This window comes from Callionymus lyra, chromosome 2 (genome assembly GCF_982586985.1).
Source record: "Callionymus lyra chromosome 2, fCalLyr1.hap1.1, whole genome shotgun sequence".
NCBI lineage: Eukaryota > Metazoa > Chordata > Actinopteri > Syngnathiformes > Callionymidae > Callionymus > Callionymus lyra.
Window position 1 is genome coordinate 19,414,618 of NC_141819.1, and position 26,072 is coordinate 19,440,689.

At 41.4% G+C, this 26,072-nt stretch overlaps 3 protein-coding genes across 4 annotated transcripts; 2 read left to right on the top strand and 1 right to left on the bottom strand.

Moving 5' to 3' along the window:
- Positions 1–11,854: 11,854 nt before the first annotated feature.
- On the top strand, positions 11,855–13,062 carry LOC148085793 (uncharacterized). The gene is made up of 4 exons (XM_087782768.1): positions 11,855–12,091; positions 12,217–12,306; positions 12,369–12,428; positions 12,666–13,062. The coding sequence occupies exons 1-4, from the start codon at positions 12,032–12,034 to the stop codon at positions 12,693–12,695; spliced, it is 240 nt and encodes a 79-aa protein (XP_087638894.1). The 5' UTR covers positions 11,855–12,031; the 3' UTR covers positions 12,696–13,062.
- A 296-nt stretch (positions 13,063–13,358) lies between these two features.
- slc16a12b (solute carrier family 16 member 12b) lies at positions 13,359–18,236 on the top strand. The gene is made up of 7 exons (XM_087782955.1): positions 13,359–13,435; positions 13,500–13,603; positions 13,671–13,814; positions 15,985–16,248; positions 16,967–17,186; positions 17,244–17,503; positions 17,562–18,236. The coding sequence occupies exons 1-7, from the start codon at positions 13,359–13,361 to the stop codon at positions 17,681–17,683; spliced, it is 1,191 nt and encodes a 396-aa protein (XP_087639081.1). The 3' UTR covers positions 17,684–18,236.
- A 113-nt stretch (positions 18,237–18,349) lies between these two features.
- On the bottom strand, positions 18,350–25,828 carry LOC148085795 (kinesin-like protein KIF20A). Of its 2 annotated transcripts, none has more exons than XM_087783878.1 (28): positions 25,724–25,828; positions 25,390–25,502; positions 25,228–25,299; positions 25,012–25,131; positions 24,800–24,938; positions 24,443–24,627; positions 24,333–24,372; positions 24,120–24,259; positions 23,908–23,977; positions 23,733–23,844; positions 23,450–23,521; positions 23,232–23,378; positions 22,988–23,150; positions 22,638–22,916; positions 22,469–22,563; positions 22,243–22,360; positions 21,504–21,609; positions 21,376–21,437; positions 21,184–21,303; positions 20,948–21,113; positions 20,659–20,780; positions 19,799–19,909; positions 19,548–19,705; positions 19,070–19,487; positions 18,874–19,002; positions 18,729–18,792; positions 18,570–18,670; positions 18,350–18,494 (listed from the first exon to the last, which is right to left on the bottom strand). In XM_087783878.1, the coding sequence occupies exons 2-28, from the start codon at positions 25,483–25,485 to the stop codon at positions 18,417–18,419; spliced, it is 3,483 nt and encodes a 1,160-aa protein (XP_087640004.1). In that variant the 5' UTR covers positions 25,486–25,502; positions 25,724–25,828; the 3' UTR covers positions 18,350–18,416. The 2 variants fall into 2 exon arrangements, with proteins under 2 accessions (XP_087640004.1, XP_087640003.1); XM_087783877.1 differs by having other exon boundaries at positions 21,504–21,618.
- Positions 25,829–26,072: the final 244 nt, after the last annotated feature.

Here is a 26,072-nt window from a genome sequence, read left to right on the forward strand (position 1 = left end):
ATCACCATCACCATCACCATCACCATCACCTCATCATCACCATCATCATCATCATCATCATCATCATCATCATTACCATGATCATCATCATCATCATCATCATCATCATCATCACTATCATCACCATCACCATCACCATCACCTCATCATCACCATCATCATCATCATCATCATCATCATCATCATCATCATCATCATTACCATGATCATCATCATCACTATCATCACCATCACCATCACCATCACCTCATCATCACCATCATCATCATCATCATCATCATCATCATCATCATTACCATGATCATCATCATCATCATCATCATCATCACTATCATCACCATCACCATCACCATCACCTCATCATCACCATCATCATCATCATCATCATCATCACCATCATCATCATCATCATCATCATCATCATCATCATTACCATGATCATCATCATCATGATCATCATCATCATCATCACTATCATCATCATGATCATCATCATAATCACCATGATTATCATCATCATCATCATCATCATAATCACCATGATCATCATCATCATCATCATCATCATCATCATCATCATCATCATCATCATCATCATCATCATCATCATCATCATCATCATCATTACATTCAACAAGGAAAACTTTACCATCAAAATCCTTCACAAACATCTGAGTCCAATCGGAGTCTCAAGAGCAGATCACATGACTTATGTCTCTCAGATAAAACTTGTATCTGATGAGTGTAAATTGTTTCTCCCTCAGTTATTATTTTTCTCTCTCTGCTGTAAAACTTTGAAGCTGATAAATAGCAGTGATGGATGTCGTCTGGGTCGGCAGGCTGAACGGAACCACACCATTATTTCTTATCATGCTCTTAACATTATGAGCCGCTATGTTATCAGTTAGCAGGAGGAGGTGCTGAGACTCTCCGACAGCTCGTCCACACTCGTCATGAGAGCTGACTGACAGAGATATTACTGAAGAGGAGATCCAGGAGGAGATTACACCATGACAAATGACCCGGAGAAGAGAGGGGGGGAGAGAGGAGGAGGAGGACGGGGGTGTTGAGGAGAAATGATGAGAGGAGCATGGCTGGAGTGGAGGGACCAGCAGCTGACAATTGAAACCAGAGGAGAAATGTGAAGAATCTGATGCTTGACAAGGTGTGTAAACAAACATCAAACTAGAGCATACAACACACACTCAACCAACACACCCACTCAATTCTTACTCATTTGAGACCTGTGAAAGCTAATGGAGAGAACACTGGCCCTCATAATGACACAAAATCAAACAGTTGCTTCTTGTTCTTCTCCCTTTTCAAACACAAGCTAACAGCAATTAACACTCCAGAATATCACCAGGCAGATGTTCCACACTCACTCCTGCTACTCCTTCAAACTCCATAGTTTTAGAGAACTGACTCACTACAGGTCGTCGGGTGTCTCGAAGTTATACAACCAGAACTAGTTCAGACGTATGGTCAGTGTTTCGGTCAGAAAACCAAGCGACTGAACTCAAACTCAGCCACAATAAGAATCATAGAAGTTTACGTCAATTCAAATGTCACATGGGTCTGGCTTTTACCACTTGTCTCACTCTAAGAAGCATTTTAACATCCAGAACTTTGATTAATTATGACGAAATGCTTTTTTTTTATGCTGAGGTGTGCTGCTTCACTTCCAGATATCAAATTCTAAAAAAACAAAATCATGAAAGATGTATGTTAATCACTTTGATGTAATAATAATAAGAAATGTCCAGATTTCTGTAATTTTTGCGGTTCAAAGAATACAATTTTTTACTGTCAAATTTAAATGTGGTCTGTACAACGTCTCTATATTTAAGTTTGTTTACAGTTCATATGAATTATACACAGAAAAGTGATGAATACATTCAATGAAATATATTTTTAAGGACAAATATTTGTTTGTGTTGCTGTGAGTGACATTGAAAGAGATGTGATGATATGAAGATGTATTTATATAGTAGACATTTTACTTGTGTGATGTGCAAGATTGAGTTGCTTGGAAACAAACACCTGACTTCACTTCTTAAATCATGATGTATAATATCTTCATTTACAACTATTTTTTTTTTCTTTTTATTTCAAACGTTTAAATATTTGTGTTGTTATAAATTTATTTTGAAACTACTCTTAAATATATTTAGTCTGTTTAGTATTTGAACCATACGTGTCATAATACTATTTCTTATCGGCTGGTTTTTATCTGGGATGTGTCACATCATGAAAGTCATTGGTTTAATTCCAGACCTGACGCCACTCTTGGAGCGTAGCTCGTCCTCTCTGTGTGTAGTTCCTTCTGTGCTAACGTTTCCCTTGGTACTCTGGTTTCCTCTTTCAGTACAGAAATTGACAAATGACCCAGATTTGTCCAGAGAGGGTTTGAGTTTTTATCTTTTGATATGAACCCAGTTATGGATTGAAAACCTGTCCTGCCTCTCACCCTAAGTAGCTGGGAAAAAATATGTTTTTCATTTACACAATCAAGCAATAATGCATGTAATATATACTTATACTGCACTCAAACATTTTAGCGTAAATTAAACAGTTTAAATACATTGTGAAAACTAATAAAAGTGCACGAAAGGCTTGAACTCCAAGAGTTGACATCTTGTGAACGTGAGCGTTGGAGTGAGCGCCGTTTTTATTTTATTTAAAACCCACCTCATCAAGTTTTCACGCCTTCATTATGAACACGCTGTCATAGCTTTTAGCAGCATTACTTAACTTTTGTTGAAAAGTTAAAAACCTTCGGGACATTTTCATTTTGTTATTCACTTAGTACGTTATGAAGAAAACATGTACTTGTGATATGTGTGCGTGTGTGTGTGCGTGCATGTGTGTGTGTGTGTGTGTGTGTGTGTGTGTGTGTGTGTGTGTGTGTGTGTGTGTGTGTGTTCCAGCTCACCAGACAGAGATGCGGCTAAAAGCCAAAGTAAATATTGAAAACAGATCAATTATTAATTCAGGATAAATTACGACAGTGTTTCTAAAAGCTACAATAACACACATGAGGTTGCAGACAAACACACACGCACACACAAGCGGTACCAAACACACTGTTGTTTTTTTTTAAACATGATTCAATGTTTCTGCTTGATTGGCTTTGTTGTTGCCGTGGTGACAGGGGGATTCTTGATTGATTTATTTTTCTTGGCTAAAATGTAGACATTAAAAAACAACAATGATCGATAAATATGCACACACAGACACACACAAATTCTCCAGGTCACATTGAAGCTCAGTACAGCTATCGGTACGTGTGTGTGTGTGTGTGTGTGTGTGCGTCGGTGTTTCACACACACTCTTGGACACAGTCACACACTAGATGTCTCAAAAAAATTACATCTGCTGATTTAATCTTTCTCCACCTCTCTGTCTTTTATCTCTCCGAAGTAAGTGAGAGAGAGTGTGTGTCTGTGCGTGTGCGTATGTCCGCCGCGTCTGATTGGTTGGCTGGATAATGGTTAATGGCGGCGGGATCATAAAGCAGCAGCGGGCGAATGGTTCCTGCTGCAGGTGAAGAAGTCGGAGTTAAGATCCATTAACCTTCTTTTTCTCGTCCAATAATCAATTTTCATCTCGGCGGCTCCATAAAGTTAATATGACAGAGTAAGAGGAGGGGGGGGCGCCGAAGAGCAGATTATCTCCCGGAATATTCCGGATTGTGACAAAGAACTCGGAAGAGTTGAGAAGCACTTCTGAGGAGCCATTAGAAGTATCTTTGAACAGCTCTGAAGAGGAGAACTCTGATGGAGCTCTAAACACAAACATGTCAGCAAAATGAAATCATTACTTAAACATTTAAAACACTCCTGGAGAACTATAGCTAGACTATAAATAAATATAAAGGGATGGTTAGAAGAATGTTTAAGGTCAACAAGAGAACCATTAAACGGTGGTTGAGCCATTGATACATGTTGCATTCTACCGGTGACTTGAGGCCAGGGGAGGCTGTGCCTCAATAGAGCTCATGACGAAAAAGTAAAATAGTAAATAGAAAAAAATGAATTATTTTACACTGATATGATGCATATTTCAATATTACTCTAGACTTGCTATAGATTTTATTTAGTCTACAACAAATACTAAACGGAAAGTATTAACAATATAATTTCAGTTTTATCTTGCCCTTTAAAGTATATATTTTAGTGAGTATTGTTTTGATTGTTTAAGCGATTTGTGACCTGGTCTGGAAAAGCGCTATATTAATATAAATTACTAACTTACTTACTTACTTTTAAGATCTTTTTGTTGCTTCCTCTGATATATGCTCTTTATATTTGCACTTTTTTTTTTTTTTGCCCTTTGTTCTTGCTTTTATGGAACTTGCTGTACCTTCTACCGTCTGCTGTGTACTTGAAATCTAATTTCTCCAGAGGCATTAATAAAGTCTATCTAATCTAATCTGATTTAAATGTTACTCGTGACTGTACAATCCAATGGAAACGGGGTCACGTGACTTGTGTCCATTGCTGTTCCTCGGTCAATCACCGATCTGAAACTTAAAGAAATATACATTATGACTCTATGAGCCTGTGTAATGTCTGAAATGTATTCGTGAAATAATTGTTACTGATCACTCAATAAAGCTAATAAAAAGATCAGCTGAGATGGATCAGATTTATCTGAGGTGAGGCAGGTTGCTGTGATGCCTCATCTCAAATAAATCAGACTCCAGAAGAGTCAGTGCCTCACCAGCTATTAACCTCCGGGCACGTCCCTGCTCCGTTTTTCTGGAGATTCAATTTCGTCAAGTCTCCACCTCCAAGCGACTCGTTGTGTAAACAAAGCAGGGCGTGATTACAGTTGGCTGGAGGAGGAGTGAAGCCATTATAACGACATAATGAACTGCGTTCTCGTAACCTTTTGTTCACCAAGATTTCAGACGGGGGGAGAACTTTATAAAATAAAAAAGTCATCCTCATTATAATGGTGTGTCCCACATCGTGCACTTCTGCACTTAATATTTTGAGTACACAATGGCTCTGGAGGAACCGTGTGGTTCGGTAGAACCAAAACCAAGACAGAAGAGCTACCAAGAACCTCAACAGTGAAGTGAAGTGAGGTTGACGGACGGGGCCAAAATGAAAAAATCCAGTTTGGTGGATTTCCCACCATGCTCGGCGCAGAGGGGGCGCTGACCTTGAGCTTGAGGTTTGAGGTGAAAGAGCTCGTAGAAATTCAGGACAGACGGAGAGAAAAAGAGATTCATAAAATAAAGAAAAGATGAAGCATGAAGGTGAAACTGCGACTCACTTTATTATCAACAGCGCCGGTGCCGCCCGATTTATGAGGCCCGCTTCCGGGAAGCTAATAGAAGGATTCAGGTGTTACTAATGGACGGCGGCGAGCTAATAGATGCGCTAATGTGGACGGATGGACGAGAGAGAGATGAAGACGGATGAGACGAGACGGAAAGTTCAGCAGAAGAGAGGGAGACAGGAAGTGAAGACGGAGAGCAGGACTGGAGACAGGAAGTGAAACTTGGAATCGAGGTTTCGACGACGAAAAAAGGGGTCGAAGTTCAGCGGCGCCCACCCGCTCATTTGGTCTCACGTCCATCACAGATCCGTTGCGCCCCTGCTGTCACTCACGGTGTTACTCGAGCAGCACATTACCAGCTTCCACACACACACTTAGCCCAAACACGGACTGGAAGTTTTGTCATCACACTAATAGACTGCAGACGGGTCAGAACACACACACACGCACACACACTCACACACGTCGCTGACCAGTGCAGCAGTGAAGCAGAAAAAGCTCAGTAATGGCAGGTCACTGCCCCGGTGTGAGTGTGTGTGAGTGTGTGTGTGTGTGTGTGTGTATGTGTGTGTGTGTGTGGTGGCAGGAGGTTGGGTGGTTCTGGTCGGCTGAGCGTCTGTTCATTTGAAAACTGTCTGAGTGGAATTATCAACTGACACGTCGGATGATTAATAGAAGACGCCCCGGCGCAGAATCAGAACCAGGAACTGAACTGGTGTCACTTTCAAGAACCGCCGTGAAGACCAGGGCCTGAGTCCAGGAGCCCCGGGTCGTTTGAAGGAGTGTGTGACGACACACATTTAATCAATGACACAGACTGATGTGTACCAAAGAATTAGGAGCTTTTTGATCCAGTTGAGTTTTATGTAGCGAGATTGGACCGGTTGAAAGATGATGTTGTCATTAATATCATTGTTCGTCTCTGTTCCTCTTAAATTCAGGAGGTCTTGGACCAGGTCTAGAAAAAAACCCTGAACCCCCAGAACAAGGAGCAGAGATCCCTGTGTTCTTTCAGCAAGTGAAACTTTGATGAAAATCAGACATGAATTGTGTTTTAATATTTGATACGAGTGCCGCTCATGTGTGTGTGTCTGTGTTGTGTCATTTATTTATGTACCTTTGAGTGGTTTGAAACAGGAAACCTCTCATCCCTGTTTAGCCGCGGGCGGGATTGTGTCCGACCCATCACGCTCGCGCTCGTCAGCGTGTGCGCACGTGTCATGATCTGTCAAATCATTCCGATTCTGTTGGTTTCTTACACACATTCTCATGTTCCACAGGTTCCGTGTTTGGCCTCAGAGACATGACGGACACAAGACTCTTGCTCGGATCCGGCCTAGACCTGCTTTTCTAAAGGGGGTGACAAATAACTTTTAGTCCGGTTACAATAATGACGTCATTATTTACTTTGACTGACATTATTCTCAGTCGTTCCTGTCACAATTTCTTTCTTCATTTTGATGATACAATAAACCTTTATTTTTCCCACATTTTACCTCATTTGATTTATCAATTTAGATGCAATTTGTCCCCATTAACTTCTCTATGAAGCCTCTTTAACCGTATTTTAAAGCAGCAGCATTGGAAATATCGTTTTTCGCTCCCCCTAGTGTCAGAACAGTAAAACTGCAATGGCATGGTATAACTGTTAGCAAATAAGGCGTGTAATATATATATTGTATATATATATATATAACATTTGTTGACAAAACAAAATAAATGTTTTTGTTGGTTCAATTTCTCGTTTTGTTTTTAAGTTCAAGAAGTCTCTCACTCACAGACTCAAAAACAAAATGACACGGTGAAAAACAGTTTTAAAATAGACTCAGGGACTCATTCATTCCTCGGGCTATTAAATTGTACAATTCTGAGTTCGGGGGCAGGGGTGGAGTAAAAGTATCATGATGTTCTGTTCTATGTTAGTCTTTGTATCCTTTGTCTTTGTTATTTTTCTTTGATCTATGTTCTTTGTCTTTATCTTTAGACTACGATTGTATCATCTTGTTCTTTCTCTTTATTTCTCTTTGTTCTTGTTCTTATTTTATTTTGATTATTTTTTATGAAAAATTGCTGTATTTGCTGTGGATAATTTGGAAAAAAAATATATTTCCCGAACAAGACCTCCTGAGGGATCAATAAAGTTCTACCTAACCTAACCTAAAATAATAGGTGTTTAAATTAAACCAATTATTTCAGAGATTCTAACGAAACATTCTTAAGATGTTATATTGTGATATTACAGAACCTTATGAGGCTGCTGGGCTCTTGAGTTGAGGGTCACAATATGGCTAAAGATGCCATAATGTCTTTAAACTCCAACCGTTTACTCCAAACTATCATCTGTCGTCAATCATCCATCCGGGGGTGGGCGGGGCCTAATCTGAGCGAAACTTATTTGAAATTCAAAAAATGCACTTTTTTTCTTTAATGAACTTCATCAAACGAATACTTCCTAAAGGTCACGCGTAAATGGGAGTGTGTAGGTGTGCGTGTGTTTCTAAAGTCATTACTAACGCTCGTAAAAAAAGAAATTGTTTAATTTTAATGTACGGCGAGAACGACTGTGTGTGTCCGGCGTGCCGGTCGGCCTCGTTAACGGCCCCTCCCTCTTTAACGAGGGGATAATTAGAGCCTCAGACAGACTCCGCCAGTTATGACTCCTAATGACTTCATCAGCCATAACCGGGGCCTGGAGAGGAGACACCGGGAGGGAGGCGTCATGTCTCTCCACGACACTGTGGGCTCGGTATCTTTGTTGAGTCAGCACTCTTGACTGTTGACAAACCGTACGAGGCGGCCATTTTGAACCTTCGAATAAGTCTTCATTTTTGACAGAGTAGTAATGTTTCCAATCAAACACTGCCGCTATGCACTTGCCGCGAAAATAACTCGACAGCTTCTTCTTCTACTACTTTTTAACGCTGGTTGCGTTACCGGAAGTTGGCACACTATCACCGACAACTTTTCGCCAATTAAAACAAGTTATTAAAGGGCACCTAATGTGCCGATTTAAGTGTCTCTTAAATTGTTCTAGGACCTCTATTATACTCATCAGTATGTTTCTTTTCGCACAAAACTCTCATTTAATAAAGATATTCACATTAGAAAATACGCTTAAGCCCCGCCCACTTAAAAATGCGCCGTTTTGGCTGGAGTCTCAAATCGCATACTTCTCTTAGTATACTAGAAGTTAGTATGCATCAGGATAGTGTAAGTACTAACTAGTAACAAATTCTCAACAGATAGTATGTCTCAAATCAAACACTGCCACTACGCACTGAGACGGAAATTACCCAACAGCCTCTTCTTCTACTTCTATTTAACGATGTTTCAACCAGCTGTTGGAACACCAGTGACACATGCTGGCAGCATGTTTTGCAAGTTTGGAAAAATAAATAAATAAAAAATATGAGAATCGAAATATTCGCGAGATATTTAAGTTGGTATCAGGACCGAAGACGTCTCATCCTTCTACTGCTGCTGAAAATGCACCTGTAAGTATATGAATATATATACAGTATATATGACGTAACTTCCGTTTACAACGTCACTAAGATGGCAGCCGTTTAGGGTAGATAGTGTCCATCGAACCATACTTAGTTTTGTGGGCATTTTAGTACGACAATTTAGTGTGCATGCCGCACTAAATTTCGCATACTAAGAAATGAGACGCATTTACGCAGTAAAAATACTAACTTTGAGTAGGCTAGTATGCGATTTGAGACACAGCACCTGTCTCGTACGAGCAACCACGCCCACTCTACTCTGATTGGTCACGAGACATGAGTTGCATTCAAGGACTCACGTAAATTTCAAACTCACCCCTAAAACTCTTGTTTTGTACATTAAAAACGAATAAGAAGAATAAGGTTTGCTGCTTAACTTACACATAACAAAAACACCTAAAGGCAGAAGTAACTCTCACCATGTTTACATAAATATTGATTTTGTTTCACAATTAACATGTTGGTACTTAACTGATTTAGGGTATCTAGGGGAGGACACCTCCACCAGAGTGATGTCAGACTGTTTAATTTAAACCGTAGTCTCGATTTCAGACAGGAGAGAACTTTATTAAGTAATAACTTAAAAACGGAGCAACATCATAATGAATGACCTACTGCATGTTGAAGAAGACGACTTCCACATTTAGAACATGTTAATAAGTCAGGAGAGTTGGGTTTTAGGTTCCCTTTAAGTTGTATTTCATCGTGTTATTATTGTTGCTGTGTTGTTTTGTGGTAAAAAAGAGTGTTTTCTTGAGACATGTATGCCTTTTAGCAACATAGCTCTAGACTTAGCGTCATCTACGTCACTAAGATGGCGGCCGTTGAGGTTGGAAAGTGTCCATCGATCCACACTTTTACATTTTCGCACACTGTTCAGTGTGAATGCACTTGTTTACTCAAAATATTAATAAGTGCAGAAGTGCACGATGTGTGACACGCTATTAGTTTTGGTCTAGTAACTTAGAACGACTCAGAATTACCAGTAACCCTAACTTTTCATGTTCTTGGCGATGATGGGCTGTTGAATACGCATGTCCTGGTCCTCAAAGCTCAGTAGGTGGCGCCGTCACATTCAAATTAATATGACGTTTCATTAAAATGGTTGACCAAAGACAAATGATGTAGTTCAGGCTTTGAAAAGGAAGACACTGATTCATGAAGCTTCATCAACCCAACTCCCTCTAGATTGAATCTGGACCAGTCCAAGGACCAGTACCGGTCTCTGATTCGTTACCGAGCAACACTGGGAGAAAATAATGATTCATATCATTTCTGATCTATTAATTATTACTGCCTGAAAGGTTTTTTGTTTGGAAAAAAAAAAGATGCCGTTTTAGTAACAAGAGGCTGTGATCCTTGACACTTTGATTCATTCATATTTACTCACAAAACAAACCTTTAAACTAGTGAAAATGAGCGAAAACACAAACTCTATATGATTTAGTTCTGATTAAATATAAGGCTGACATTAGAAAACCGGACCATGGTGACAAACAAGTTGTGAACTTGTTCATTCTCTTGGTGATCTTATGCTGTCGCTGGCGACACAAAAAGCAGTTTTGTTCTCGGTTACCTTGATCTTTTAAGTATATGTTTTATTGAGTTTTGTTTTGATTATTTAAGCGCTTTGTGACCCTGGTCTGGAAAAGCGCTCTACAAATATAAATATAAATAAATGACTTACTTACTAACTTACCTTCATAACCATATAAAACCTTGGCAGCCAAGCAGCGTCACAGCCACGGATGAAAATCAGTCAATTTCCGAGGGATTTCCAAGGGTCCAGATCCAAGTTTCAATTTGTTTGAATGACACCTGGGAATAACTTATAAACAGAAACACTCTTTAAAGTGATTTTCATTTGTTTGTTCAGTGACATCATACAGTGCAAACAAATAAAAATCATAAAAAGGTTTTTTATAAATCTCTAAAAGAACAAGAGAGGAAAAAAGTGTAGGTGTTTGTGCGTGTTTCTTGTGTGTGTGCGTGTGTGTGTGTGTGCGCGTGTGTGTGTGTTTCTGTGTCAGGTCCCTCGGCTCTTCTTGGTTCTTCCTGATAAACAAACATCTCGCATGTTCTGGCAGAAGAGTGACAGTCGTCTTTGTTCTGGTGGCCCATGTTGAGGATTATTCTAGAACCTCTGATGTGCAGTCCAGTTTAGAAAGTCTTCAGAGACCACAGACGCGCACGCTCGTGCACATTTTTCTGTCCTCTTACTATTTTTCTGTTTGACTTTCAGATGAACTTGTTCTTATTAATTGATTTTATTCTCGCGGGCTTCCCTCGCATGTGGGGGGTGTGTGTGTGTGCGTGTGTAGGGGTGTGCGTGCGTGCGTGTCACTGTTATTTTTCAGGGTGAAAAAATCTCAGGTCAGCAGGATAAAAAAAAATCCTTCCTTCTTTACTTTGATTGTCTGTCAGTGCTGCAGCGCCACCATCAGTTCACTACGATTATTACAGGTCAAATTTGATCGTGTATGTGAATGTGGAGGACATTAGGCTTTTCACTCATTTTGCTATATTGTTCGTATTTTTGGGATTTAAACCTTTATTTTCATCAAATTCCAATTATGTGTATTGTAAACATCCAAACAGTTTTTATGCTTTTCTAAATCGTGTTAATCCTAACATTGGTTCTCTGCTGCCCTCTGGCGGCAAATATTGGTTCAAAATCATTTCCAGACAAATCTCGCGACGTGTTTTCTTCTCGCGTGACTCACGAGAGTTGCCGTTTGAAATGAAAGCGCTTGTTTTTATTGAAGGTGAAAGTCGTAAAGTTTGCAGGAAAACAATTTCCGGCTCGATGCTTTTAGTTTCAAAACAAAACTCAGGCACAACTATTATTAAGCAGGTAAACTATCGCAAGGTATATTTTTTAATCAACTACCACCCACCTGGTGTGGTAGACATATGTGTATACCTGGTGGTGCTTTTAATGTAATGGCGTTGTATACGAATCAATAAAATTCCCTTCTCTTTATCGCTGATCTTTTAAGTTGAAAGCGTAGTTACGCGACCGGAAGTTCTTTTGTCTATATTCCGGGAGTAGATCTTCGGGTAGTGGTCATCTGCGTGTCCCTGAAGTGGAGACTTACGTTTAATGAAAATTAAACATTAACTTCGTGGATGTTATTAAAAAAAACATAGCTTTAAAATACTTTTTTACGTTTTCCGTTTGTGACTTTTGCTAATAACGTAAAGATTTTTGGCGCGACAAGTTAGCCGTTAGCATGCAGTGTATTGGACTGAGGAAGAGAAGTTTGGAGCCGGAAGTGGAGCCCTGGAGATCGGTCAGTGTGCGCGAGCGCATGTCTCCATAGGAGTGGGACGAAAATGTTGTTCATTTGTTTTCCGACTTGGCGACGACGATGATGATGATGTTGAACGTGATGATGAAGATGGTTGTGTTTCGCAGAAGAGGGCGTGTCTGGAGGCGGTGCTTGAGGCGGACTGTCCAATGGAAACTTCTCCAAGTTTGAACTGGACTTGCCAGCCAGCACAGCCGGTGGGTTTCCATGACAACACAACCACAACTATCTCAGATGGTAACTGTTTTTTTTTATTTAGAAGGTTCAGGCTCGACCCAGACCCCAGCTTCACTGTCCAAGATGTCTGAGTGGAGAACCGGTGAGTTCATGTGATCATGTTTACTTTTGAATCGTCCGCGATATGTGTCCTGGCTTCACGCTGCCTCTTGACCTATGGACTTGGGATCGGCTGCAGTTATCTCTTCATGCACCGTTATTAACCCACGAGATCCTTGAATATCATGCTGTTGTGGTTGACCATTAACGTTGTTTGTATCCATTTGACCCGCTGCATATTCATTGAAAGGTTTTGATCGATCTGTTCTCCTGCTTTCAGGGTCACATCAACCACATTTTGGGATTGTGACCTCAGAACCTTCTGGAAGGAAGCCTCTACTCCAAGCCCGCTCCTGAAAACCCAGCACAAACCAACCGATTTTTTTTTTGGCCATCGAAGATGCCAATCCTTTCGTGTGGAGATGAATCGTGGAAGATGATTGATTGATAATGCCTGGGCAGGTCTCTGGGTCACAGAAGTAATCAGGCAGCTCTACTCGTGGATCATGAGTATTGAAGGGAATTTGGATATTTTGACGCCAGTTAAGACTGATTAACATGACTAATGTTGAATAATTACAGATCAGAAGAATATTTTTATATGTGACTGAAAGTGAGGACATCACACCTTGTTGACTGATTATTTTTGTAACAAATAAAAAAAAGGAAACTATGAACGTCGTCTCCAGTCAATGAAGATTGCACGCGGTATCAGTAACTGAGATATTGAGACAAGAAACAGAAAATAGGAATCCATAAGAAGTGATACATTATTGATCAGCAGTTACTCCATGCATCATATCACATGAATTATTGATCACATGTAGTTCTGTGGCTGGAATTAACCCCCTCAGAGTTTCATTAGAAACTTTCTTCAGTCCACGCCTACAGCCTGTGCTGCGGGTGAACTGAGGATGAAATCAGATCTTGGCTCTGACCTCACTAAGTTCTGCGAGCCGCCGCGATCCCACCGATGGCTTCTCCAGGTCAAGGCTGGATGATGGTCGCCTGCTGCTTCACGGTGATGGTGTGCACGCGAGCGGTGACCAGGTGAACACACACACACAACATTCTGTTTTGTCAGAAGTGTGATTGTTATTGTCACTGTTTTCAGGTGTGTGTCTCTCTTCTTTGTAGAGTTTCAGAGTCACTTCAGCCAAGACTCATCAGCGACGTCTTGGCTCCACAGTCTGATGGACTGCAGCACCATGATGTTCGGTCAGTGCTGGTTGTTTTGTAGACCCATCAGGTCAGCATCTGGAGCTCTGTGTGTGTGTGTGTGCAGCTCCACTCGGCAGCTTTGTCGAGAGGCGCTGGTCATGTAGGACCTCGGTGATGCTGGGTGGTCTTCTGTCCTCATGTGGATTTCTGCTGAGTTCTTGTACAGTCAAGATAGAACATCTGTACTTGAGTCTGGGTTTGATGACAGGTGAGAAACACATGAACATGTAGACAACTATTTGTTTAAGAAAATATTAATTCACCCAAATATCGTTTTTTCATGATACGAAATGAATACAGAACATCACTGTATTTATTTACGGTGGTATGAAAACTTTTTCCCCATTTGTGGCACGTGCAGAGAAAAGGCTTTTTCCGCATCACTCTTCCATAAAGCATCTCTTTGTGTAAAGTGCGGTGAATAGTTGAACGATGCACAGTGACACCATCTGCAGCAAGTTGATGTTGCAGGTCTTTGGAGCTGGTCTGTGGCTTGACTGTGACTGTTCTCACCATCCTGCGCCTCTGTTTATCTGGGATCTTCCTTGGTCTGCCACTCCACGCCTTAACTAGAACTGTGCCTGTGGTCTTCCATTTCCTCACAATGTTCCTCACAGTTAAAACTGAAAGCTTAAATCTCTGACATAGCTTTCTATATCCTTCCCCTAAACCATGATGTTGAGGCTCCCATGTTGCCACTCTTCAGAGAAGATGCAAAGAGGAGAAACACTTACAATTGCCCCCCTAAATACCCTTTCCTGTGATTGGACTCACCTGTGTATGGAGGTCAAGGGTCACTGAGGTTACCAAACCAATTGAGTTCCAATAATTAGTGCTAAAGGTATTAAAATCAATAAGATATAAGGGTGCCTAAATTTATGCACATGCCTAATTTTGTTTAAATAATTCTTGCACACTTTCTGTAAATAATATAAACTTTATTTCACTTCTCAAATATCACTGTGTTTGTCTCCTATAAGATATATTTAACTGGAATTTGTATCCAAACAACCAATGATTTATAAAAGGAAAATCATGAAAATGTACAGGGGTGCCCAAACTTTTTCATATCACTGTATTTCCTATTTTCTTTTCTCTTTTTTTTGAATCACATTTTATTTGTATCACATATCTTTTACGGTTTATATTTCCAAAAAACTGTGTAAAATCAAACAATTTGATTGATTTATTTGCATATTTGGGTCGCAATAAAACTTCCCGACCGCAAGAGGGCAGCCGTCGTTAAGTCCTCTGTAGCTAAACGAAAACAATCGGGATGACTGAGGACAAGAGGGTACAGCAGCTTTAAAAGCTGATGTTTGGACATACTTTGGTTTAAAAACAAATTAAATTTGAAGTTTTTACTTCGACAAGAACCATGCAGTCTGTAAAATCAAGGCAATACTACAAATACAGTATCGTTTAGAGTATTGGAATATATCTTATTATCAAATCGTTGTCTCTGTAGCATGATATGCATAGTATCACCAGTTTCTTACAGATAGATTGATAGATAGATCATTCTTTTTCTGGCAAATAAATAAAAACAAGAACAAAGCGTAATAAAAAGAACAAAAATACAAATGACAAAAGTCCAAGTATAAAGAACATAGACCAAAGAAAAAGAACACGAGGCTACAAAGATTAACATAGAATAGAATCATCTTTTTACTCCACTCCTGCCCCCAAACTCAGAATTAAACAATCCAATAGAACGAGGAATGAATGAGTCCCTGAGTCTATTAGCGTTGCATCTGAGAAGGAGCATTCACTCTCCATCTGCTTCAATATTCTTTATTGATCTCCATAGAGAAATCTAACAGAGAAATTCAACAAATTCATTCCTCTTTGCAACTGCCACGAGTGAGTCCAGCTTCATGCCAACCACAGAACCAGCCTTTCTGATCAATCTGTTCAACCTGTTGACACTCCTCTTGTAGACATTCCCACCCCAACACACCACAGCATAGAACACTGACCACCACAGACTGGTAGAACATGCAGAGGAGCTTCCTGCAGATGTTAAATGATCGAAGCCTCCTCAGAAAGTACAGTCTACTCTGAACTTTCTTATATACATGGTCTGTGTTGCAGGACCAGTTTACTGTCCATCCACACACCGAGGTACTTATAGTTGTCAACTATCTCCACCTTGTCGCCTCTGATGGACACTGGACGTGGCTTTGTCCTGGACCTCCCGAAGTCCAAGACCAGCTCCTTGGTCTTTGAGGTGTTCAGCTGCAAGTGGTTCCTCTCACTCCAGTCCACAAAGTCACATATCCGACTCTTGTACTCGTCCTCGCTGTTGTCCCTGATGTAAATACACACCCCTAGTTACAACACAATTACTATATATATAATTGTTTGTGTGTGTACAGGTGTGGGCTTCTCTCTCTGTTACTCTCCATCCATCTCTCTGGTTGGCTATTACTTCCCGAACAGGAAGTCGTTGGCATGGGGCGTGGCCATGTCTGGAAGTGGTGTCGGCACTCTGGTTCTGGCTCCGCTGGTCCAGGTTTTGATCCAGTGGTTCTCATGGAGGGGGGCCCTGTTGCTTCTCGGTGCCATCGCTGCGCACCTGTGTGTATGCGGGTCGCTCATGTGGCCAATCACAGCCCAGGAGGAGAAGGAGGAGCCACAAGGTGAGGAGAGAAGCATTAGATTGGGTCAGTCTATGTCATGGGTGGGTGATTACATTTCCTCAGGGGCCACATTATATACTGGGACTGCCACTGTTGTGCCACTGGAGCCTCCACCTCCAAGGTACTTGTTGTATAAAAAAAGCAGACTGATTACAGCTGGTTGAGGGAGGAATGAAGACCATTATTACGTCATAATGGAATCCGCTCTCAAAACCTCTTGTTCGCCGAGATTTCAGACGGGGGGGAGGGGGGGACTTTAAAAAGTTCAAAACATGGTCATGATGAGGGTATTACTGCATCTTGTAGAGACTTCAACATTTGAAACATGTGGGTGATTTGGGAGAGTTGGGTTTTCACAATAGAATTTTGTTTTTGTTTATCCATTTTTTGGTACCAAATAAGAAAGAAAAATATGACATAAAATAAAGCTGAATAAGGTGTATACATTTTTATTTTGTTACATTTTATTCTATATATATTTAATTCTAAAATGTTTTATTTTGCAAAGAAATACCCAACAAATTGGCAAATGAAAGAAAGAAAAAAAGGAAATGTCGTAACTATCGAACCACACTTTGTACTTTGATCAGTTTTCAGTTTTAGTGACCTCCTGAGGGCTGCATAAATGCAGTCAGAGGGCACAAATAACCATTACTTACTTACTAGATGGCCCCCAGGGTCTGGTCTATATGTCAATAGTTCCGTGATGAATCTACAGGCATGTCCTGTCCCTGGATGAAGGGGTCTCCACTCGGCTTCCTGCTTCTCTGCGGCTCCTTCCTGCTGCTGGCGAGCGGCTGCAGCCTCCCGTTCATCTACCTGGTGCCGTTTGCAGACAGCGTCGGTGTGACGCCCCGGGACTCCGCCCTCCTCGTCTCTCTGCTTGGGGTCGTTGGCATCATAGGAAACATCAGCTTCAGTTGGCTGATCGACAGGAAGTATGCTGAACACAAACAAGCCTCTTATACCGAAGCTAAAGTGCTTGTGATCGACAGATGTCTGGAGGGCCACCTGCTGGCATGTTACACCTTCTCCGTGGCGATGGAAGGAATCTCCTGCCTGATGACTCCTCTTCTCCGATCCTTCTGGCCGCTCGTCATCTTCGCGACGGTCTACGGGTATTTCGACGGCGCCTACGTGGCACTGATCCCTGCGGTGACGGCGGAGGTGGTGGACCGCTCACAGCTCTCGCCTGCACTTAGCCTGGTCTACTTCTTGCACGCCTTCCCTTACCTGCTCAGCCCCCCTGCTGCAGGTGAGCTCAGGATTGTGCCCTAAAGAATCACAGTCCTCAAGCAGTGTTCGTCTGACAGGTCGACTCATAGACGTCACAGGAAGCTACACAGCTGCCTTCCTGCTGGGCGGCTGCAGCCTCATGGCCAGCTCACTCCTCCTCTGGGCTGCTTCTGCCACAAGACGACTGGAGGTCGGTTGAAACCAGATTCGCCATGAAACATCAAGCAGCACTTTATTTGCAATGATTGGTTTGAGCAGTAACAGTAGAACTTTAAAGCTTTTTTTTTTTATATCCAATTTTCTTTTGCGAATTTTTAATGGTGCTACATAACTTCACCGGGGAAACCATCTGGTGACTAAACTGCTACGTGTCGATGTAAGAGACACTGGTTGACGCGACAATGAAATTGAGGGAGTCAGAAATAAATCGTAAATCTTACATGGTTCTGCTTTAAGGGACATTTGTTTAGTTCCCTGAGAAAATCAGTGATTGGGTTTTCATATGTGAGAAAATAAATGCCATTCCTGGAGAGGTCGAGGGGCAAAAATATTTGGGCACTCTTGGACGCGGTCCAAAAAAGTTTTATAATTACCAAACTGTCCTTCACAGGAAGTAAGAGTCTTGATTGTGGTGTTATCTTTACATACCAATAAAGCTCTCATTTATCCCATATGACATCTATAATCTCTTTTCTTTATCTTTAACCTGTTAGACATATTCAAAGTTCACAATATCATATCATGTCCGATAATTAACTTTTAATCTTGAGACAGCCATCCAATGGACCAAAGTAAAAGACAGTCTGGGCCATAAACGGGAGGAGGACTAATGCTGGAACCAAAGTGTGAGGAAAAAAGAAAAACATCATTTAAAATGTTTTAATATACTACTAAAAAAAACTTAAACCGGATAAAACATTTATACATAAACATCACTTCCTCCGACAATTGGAGCGGAGCTGACGTTTAAACATCGTGTGAGTGCTTTCTTTCTCCTCTTCTTCTGTGACCTGAACAAACGGACACAAAAGTGAGTCCGGTCCTTAAGCAAACACACAATTAAAAGGAAGCAGAAATCAACTTACAATCTCTGGAGAAAAGCTCAGCGGCGACGAAAAATCCACATTGAACAACTTTTTGCGTCCTCGTCGTTTGGACCCCATGTTGACCAAGTTCTTTGATTTGCCTGCAGACAGACGTGAGTCACTGAAAGATCACCTCGTGGTCGAGTTGACTGATCTTACCCGAGCTAGCGCTGACGCCAACCTCTCTCCCTCGATTCCGCTTGTTTTCACTTGAATGAAGAGCCTACATAAGAAAAGCAAACATTGACTTACACCTCGATGCATAAACTGTGACATGGACTGAGATCTTTAAACACACACACACCTCCACCTCGTAGCTCTTTCTCTTCCGGGCAGTCGTTCTCACGGTTTTCTTCCCATCATTTTCAGACTTGGCGCCAGGCGGTATATTCTGGTCTGTTGGGAATCCATGTGTGGCTGGCCTGAGAGCAGCCTACACACGTATATATATACAAGTTACACAGCTGAACCTTGAGTCGGCGCTGCTCAAAGAGACCTACCTGTGATTGAAGCTCTTTCTCACGTTGACGCCGCTCCTTTCTCTCTTGTAGTTTCAGCATCTCCTCCTTCAGCTCCTCTACCACTGTTAACTTAGTCTCAATCTTCACAGGGCTCTTCTGCTCCTCCTCCTTCTCTTGTAGCCCCTCCTCCGTTCCATCTGACTCCTCTTTTTTATCCAGCTCTTCGGGTTCAACATGCTGATCCTCCTGACTCTCCTGCTGTTCCTCCCCACTCTCTTGCTCCTCCCCAGCACTCTTAAACTCCTCATCCATCATTCTCAGCCTCTCTTCCATCCTATGCACCTCCTCCTCTCTCGTCCGACTCTGCTCCTCTCTTCTCTGTAGTTCATTCTCCCTCCTTTCCAGCTTCTCCCTCAAACTTTCCACCTCCTCCGATAGCTGACTGGAGCACTTCTCGCTGTGAGGACAAATACAATGTATGAACATCAGAGGCTGGAAGAAAATGACGTGTTCAGACCTGAGTGTGAGTTTGCCCTCCTGCTCATCCTTCTCTCGCTGCAGCTGCTGGATGTGTTGAGACTTCTGGGTCGAGCTCTCCAGTGCTGCCTCACACTCCAGCTGAAGCTGCTTGATTGTGCGGTGGAAGACACTTGGCTCCTCCTCTTTCCGAGAGGCCTTTAGAAAAAGATAAGAAGTTTATGAATAAAATGTGTTTTCTTTTGTCATTTTCATTCATTTAGAGGCGGCTCCTTCCTCCCCATCCTATACCTCGGATTGTGTCTCCAGCTCCTGGTTTTGTGTCCTCAACACCCGTAGCTCTTCTGATTGGTTGGAGAATTGTCCTCTCAGCTTCTGTAACTCTTCCTCCAGACTCTGAACCTGGAGGATAAAGTTACGATGAGAACCAGAGCTGCAGTTATTGACAGACTTTATTATCAGAATATGTTTATTCCCCGTGTTTACAACATATTTAGTTATCATTTGCATTGTGGTGTTTACAGAGCAAAATGGAATGAATTAAATAAATATAAATAAATAAAATCAGAGTAATTAAATAAAACTGAATATAAGAATACAAAATAAGTACTCTGCCAAGAATTGCATCAATTGATCAAATAAAACATGCTTTAGTTGGTTAAATTACAAAAACTGGAGAAAATACATGAAATTTGATTTGAAACACTTTTTCTTCCCAAATCAGTAGTGATTAGTAAAAATAGTCACAGAATTTAGAGATTAAACATACATACACATAATACATAAAATAGTTATAAATAGTAATGATATTGGGAAAATGATCAAATGAAAATTGTGAAACAAAAATAATAATAAATATAGTTACACACTACAAAAGCACAAAAGTTGGTGAAATTAGTTATAAACACTTAAATTAAATATAATATGAAATTATATATATATATGACATGCACTGGTTTGCACATGCACAAATAAATGTTTCATTAATAGAAAAAAATACAACAGTATGTCTGATTATAAGGCCTTAATAAAAACTGCCTTCCACTTGTTATACTTGTCCACATGTTAATAAACTAACCAGTTCGTAGTTATTTGTTTTATGATGAGCAGAGAGAGAAAAGGAGGAGGAGGAGCAGATGGAAGAGGAGCACCTGTGCTTGAAGTTGAAACATTCCGTTGATCAAAGCTTTATTCTCCTTCGTCAGTTTGGCATTATTGCTTTGCTCCCACTCCAGTGATGTCCACGTGCTGACACACTTGACACAGACCGTGTCTGGTCCAATAGAAGAAAAGAAGAGTCAGCGAGTGTTGACTGGTTTGACACGCAGACATTAAACCTGAATAATGAGCAATCTCATTCCATACATGCTTTCTCTGACAATCTTAGATTTACCCCCATTTATCCAGCAGCCTCTGCTGCACCCAGTCACAAGAACAAACCTGACTTCTTGGCAGGACACTGTCCATCATCATCGTCTGTAGACCGCAGGCGTTTCCTATCCTGGTTTAGCTCGGTCTGATCCTGGCGAACCGTGTCTTTTTCCTTCTGGTCAAGGGTCATCTCCAGCTCTAATAGCTTCGCCTTCAGCGTGTCCACCTGCGCTCTCTGTCGAAAACAAGCGCACACATTAACACGGCGCACACACACACATTGACGCTCATTTGTGAAGGTCTACATCTTTTTCTGTTCCGGCCTGTGTCGTCTTCATCTCGTCTTCCAGTTTCTTTATTTGCTCACTTTTCTGATCACAGAGCAGTTCAAGGCAAGACAGTTGGTGGCGCTGCTGCTCAAGAGTCTGAAACACATTCAGATCATGTGATACAATCATATTAACAAATGAGAAATGGAGAAAAGCAAGGACAGCTACCTCATTGGCCTTGTGCAATTGGTCATGTGTCTGCTGCTTCTCTAATCGTAGTTCCTCCAACTCTGTGAACACAAAGTTGTGTGGTTAAGTGTGTAACTGCAACGTGTGCTCGTGCCAAGTTTGTCTACCTGCTTGTGTTTGTTGAGTCAGGCACTGGTGAACATTCTCTGCATCTTCTCGGATCTTCTCAAGGTCTTGACTCATCGACTGGATTAATCCCTCCAACTGCTCCGACTGTTCGCCCTGATCGGTCAGTCATGGTCATGCAAGCGTAGTAAAAATACACCTGATCTCTATCCAAACACACCTTTCCCAGAAATGGCCTATAGACTTATAATTAATGTGGTTTAGTTATTGTCTGTCTCCTAATTGGTTTGACATCGTTACTCTTTTGCTGAGCATAAAAATGAATCACTGCATATATGAATGAATAAATGTATTTGTAAAAAGTTTGTTTCTCCTTACAGAAATGTTTTGAAAACCCACAGAACACAAACAAGGTTCACTTACGCACTAGAAACATATCTTCTCTCATTTAAACAAGTGGACTTTTTTTAAAATAATAACACACAAACACAAATAATCATCTAACATTTGATTTTAATTCCCTCTAAACAACAACTTCCTTCTTGAAGACTATCATTCATTCAGATCATTACAGTATCGATAAGCGAAATCATATAAAGTTTTTCATGTATTACCTCGTGTACATCTAATCCTACAAGATGACATTAATTCAAGAATAATCTATACCTCAACTAAATAAAGAATGTGTGCTTTATTAGGACTTTCACACAAAATGCAAGACTACCCTTCAAAGTCTGAAAAAGAGGGTTTTGAAATTTACACACAGGATCAATGACTCACTTGAAGCTGATCGGCGTTGACCGTCTTTCCTGTCGTCTTGGTGACAAGATTTGTCAGGATCTCGACCCTTTTCTCTGCACGTTGTTCGAGGATCTGACGCTCCTTCTCTAGTCGATCACTGAACAAAGACATTCCATTTTCAGTTTGTGGTGCCGTTATTTACTCACACGGGTATGTAAAGACCTTGTTAAAAATAGCACTTTGCAAGAGTCTTAAACTCACACACCTGAAGTCTTTCTCCATCTTAGTGAAAATATCCTTGAACTCAGCGCAGACTTCTTCTCTGATCTGAGCCTCCAAAAGAAGACGCAACGCCCCCTGCTTACGACAAGGAATACAAGCATTTAATGTGGATTTTTTAAGGTGTACATTCAGGGAGTAGTCACCGCCACTACCTCTTTGTCTTCCTCCATGGTTCTGTCTTCTTCTCCCCCCTCCTCCTCCTCTTCGGCCTCCAGCACGGTGCCTTCTACCTCACTCTCCTCCATTTCTTCCTCGTCTTCCTCATCATCCTCGTTTTCCAGAACGTCCTCTAAACTGGTTTCCCAGGAAATCAATGAGCTCTTGCGTCCGCGTCTCACCGCGTTCTTTTGGGTTTCCATCATGCTGAGCGCAAGTTCTGGACCTGAAACAACCGGATCCACCACCAAGGGCCGACTATTTACCATCACCACCTGTAAGACAGATATTATTTAACAAAATAGGAGGGTTTTAATGCACACGTTTTATAGTGCCGTCATGGTACCTTCTGGGCCAGGGCGGAGAACTTGAGTACATTAAGAGTCTCATCCACGTTGGAAGAGTTTTGGTTGATGTTGACCACCATCGTGACTCGACTGGCACCACTGAAGAAGAACTGGAGGAAGTGGGTCAACTTGGACTCACGGAAGGGGACGTGGTGCTGTAACCTTTACAGGGGACAGATGGATGAATTAAGCATCTTCAGTCTCGGAGCAAATGCAAATCCTGAGCAGGTCCGGGACACTTACTTGTTTTGAGAGTTCAGTCTCAGGGACTGGAGACACTTTCCTAGTGTCAGCAAGGAGTTGTTTATATTTCCTGCCTCTTTCAGCCGTTTTCCAGTGTTTTGGGTCCGTGAGCATCGTTCTGATCCAGCAAGGTCACATAAGACCAATCTGACTCACACCAACAAATGAGATGAATTGGAAAAGCAACAACAACGAAATGGATTGTGTTTGTGTCTTACTCGCTGATGCCAACAACTCTGGGAACTCCAATATAGTCTACTCTCATGATCCTGATGGAAAAGATGCTGTGGCTGTGGGGATAAATACACATTAACAAAATGCACTCAATTAATATTGATGCAGTCTTAACACAATTAAATAAGAAATGGTGATTAGTTTTAAAGATTTGCTTACATCACTATTTTTACATTTTTGAGAAAATTAAAGTTAAATTCTATTTAACATCCATAAGGCACACGCATGCACTTATTTGTGAAGCGTAGCATGTTGTTTACTACAGACCTTCTGCTGGACTCCTGGTTCAATCTAGTTGCTGAGATACTTTGGTTCTTCTTCCCGACCTTCATCAGTCTATAGGCCTCCTCAGAACTGTGGACCTGGACCCACTTCAGGTCTGAGAGACACACACATTCATTAGTCGCACATCCTGACTTGAGTGACTGGCACAGACAAACACCTTTGATGTAGGAATTTCCACGGACGTCCTGGGACAGACGCAGGAACTGTCTCTTTTGCCCAAGGGGGACCTGTACAGAAATAATGAATCAAGGCAATCATAACATAAAAATTCCTTTTGGTAAGAAATGGACCCATAGTGAAATCAGTCTCGGCTCTAGACAATGACAGCAGTTACCATGGCAACAATTGTTATTGCATTATAATGATTACCTGTTCCAGAAGGTCGTGGACGTTGTCATTGTAAATTTCACAAAAAGAAATCCAAATGGAAAACTGTATGTTTGGGCCACAGTCTAAATTGAAACTCTCGTCAGCAACGCTGTTAATGCTGTCGCCGCTCAGGGAGGAGCCTATGTACAAACACATGGAACCAGTGAGAAACCAGAATGTAACACTTTAAAAAATGTAAATCAGAGTACTAACCATCCAGAAATGTTGTCCTCCATGATGCATTCTTGTCACTCTGCAGATAAAAAAACACTTTCAATATGTGTTTAATGGTTTTTCCATAATGTGTGTTTAATGGTTCAGACCTCCTTGCAGAGTCTCAGCAAGTTCTTCTTCTGGGTAATATCCAAGTTTTGCTGTTCAGGGGTCAATCGGCTGAAGTCCCTGCAGCGCTGAGGCTTTAAGTCACATCGAGGGTAGAGGCGACCAGCCAGACTGTTAAAGATGACGGCGAGCGATCGGGGTAGGAGACCACCATCGTGGTCTGGACCTGAGCAACACACAGTCGTACAAAGATACACAGAATTGTGATAAAACTAGCAACAGATCAACTGGCAGACATATACATTTACAGGGGCAGACAGACAGAGAGAGTGAATGAGAAGGTAAATGGATGTAGATAAAGGGTTAAAAAAGACACTGATGGAGAGTGGGTTACAGACCTAAGAAGGTGAAGGTCTTGCCAGCATTAGTGACTCCATATGTGAATACCAGGGAATTGCTTCCTTCCAACACTTGCCGCACCAAACCTCGGACTGAACCGTCAAAGACTTTCCTCTGACTGGCGTCTGGACCAAACACCTGCAGAAATCACTCTTGTTACAACATGGACTGCAAGCCAATAGGAAGACTAGAAGGATGGTGTCATGCTCACCTGTGTGAAGGTAAACCGCTGAGCTGCCTGCAGGAGGGGTCTCTCGCTTTGTCGATTGTGCAGCGAAGAGCGAGGTGGTTTCAGTACAACAGTTTCGGGACTCTCTATTGTGACACATTCCTTTAGACACAAACCAAACATGTTAGTGGAGACTAACAACATGGTTTATCTACCATCATATAAAAAAGTGACCATTTGAAGACTATATAAGTATACCTCAGTTTCTCCACTCGCTCTCTCTGCAGAGGTCAAAGGTCGCACTCTCAGGTAAACCTGCAAGTTTTCCGTCTGTCGTAAACAGAGACACGCTTTTCAATGTCATCCCAGTGATTGACACTTGACAGGCACACATGCATGCGACCTGACAGTAAGGGGTACCTGAGAAGAGAACTCGTTCAGAAGATTCTTCTTAATGTCGTCCACATCGACAGGTCCAACTCTCTCGGGTCTCCACGACAAACATGATTCCATCATGTTTGGTCCAGTGCCTCCTGTATGACGACGTTTAACACTTATAGCTAATATATATGTACCTCGGAACGATTCACTTTATCCCTTTTAGTTTCAAAATATAGAAGTTGTATTACGCGATTGAGCCTTGTTGTTAGCATTAGCATTAGCATTGACCAAAGCTCTGCAGTAACTGTAAATTATCACGATCGAAGACCATCGTAAAATCGAATTGGGAACGCGTGTGTACAAATAAACTCACCAGATGTTCCTATTTTTTCTGTATTTCTATGTAATCCTGTCGACTTGATACATTTAAGCCTCTCATGTACGCAAGCGTTCGCGGGCTTGTTTTTCAACTGCAGGGCTTCCGTGACGTCATCTGACGAGCGACGCTGCAACGTTTAATACTTCTCGCGAGAGTTACAGCAACCTTGACCGTTTCTTATATGAATATAGATATGAATTAAAAATTAAAAATATGTGATATTTAAAATCATTTCAGTCTCAAGCAGATATCCGCAACGTAAAAAACGTTACATTATTTAGGTAATATCGCGATAATGACATCGGCAAACTTGCTTAGAAAGAGTGAATAAAAACAGTAGTAC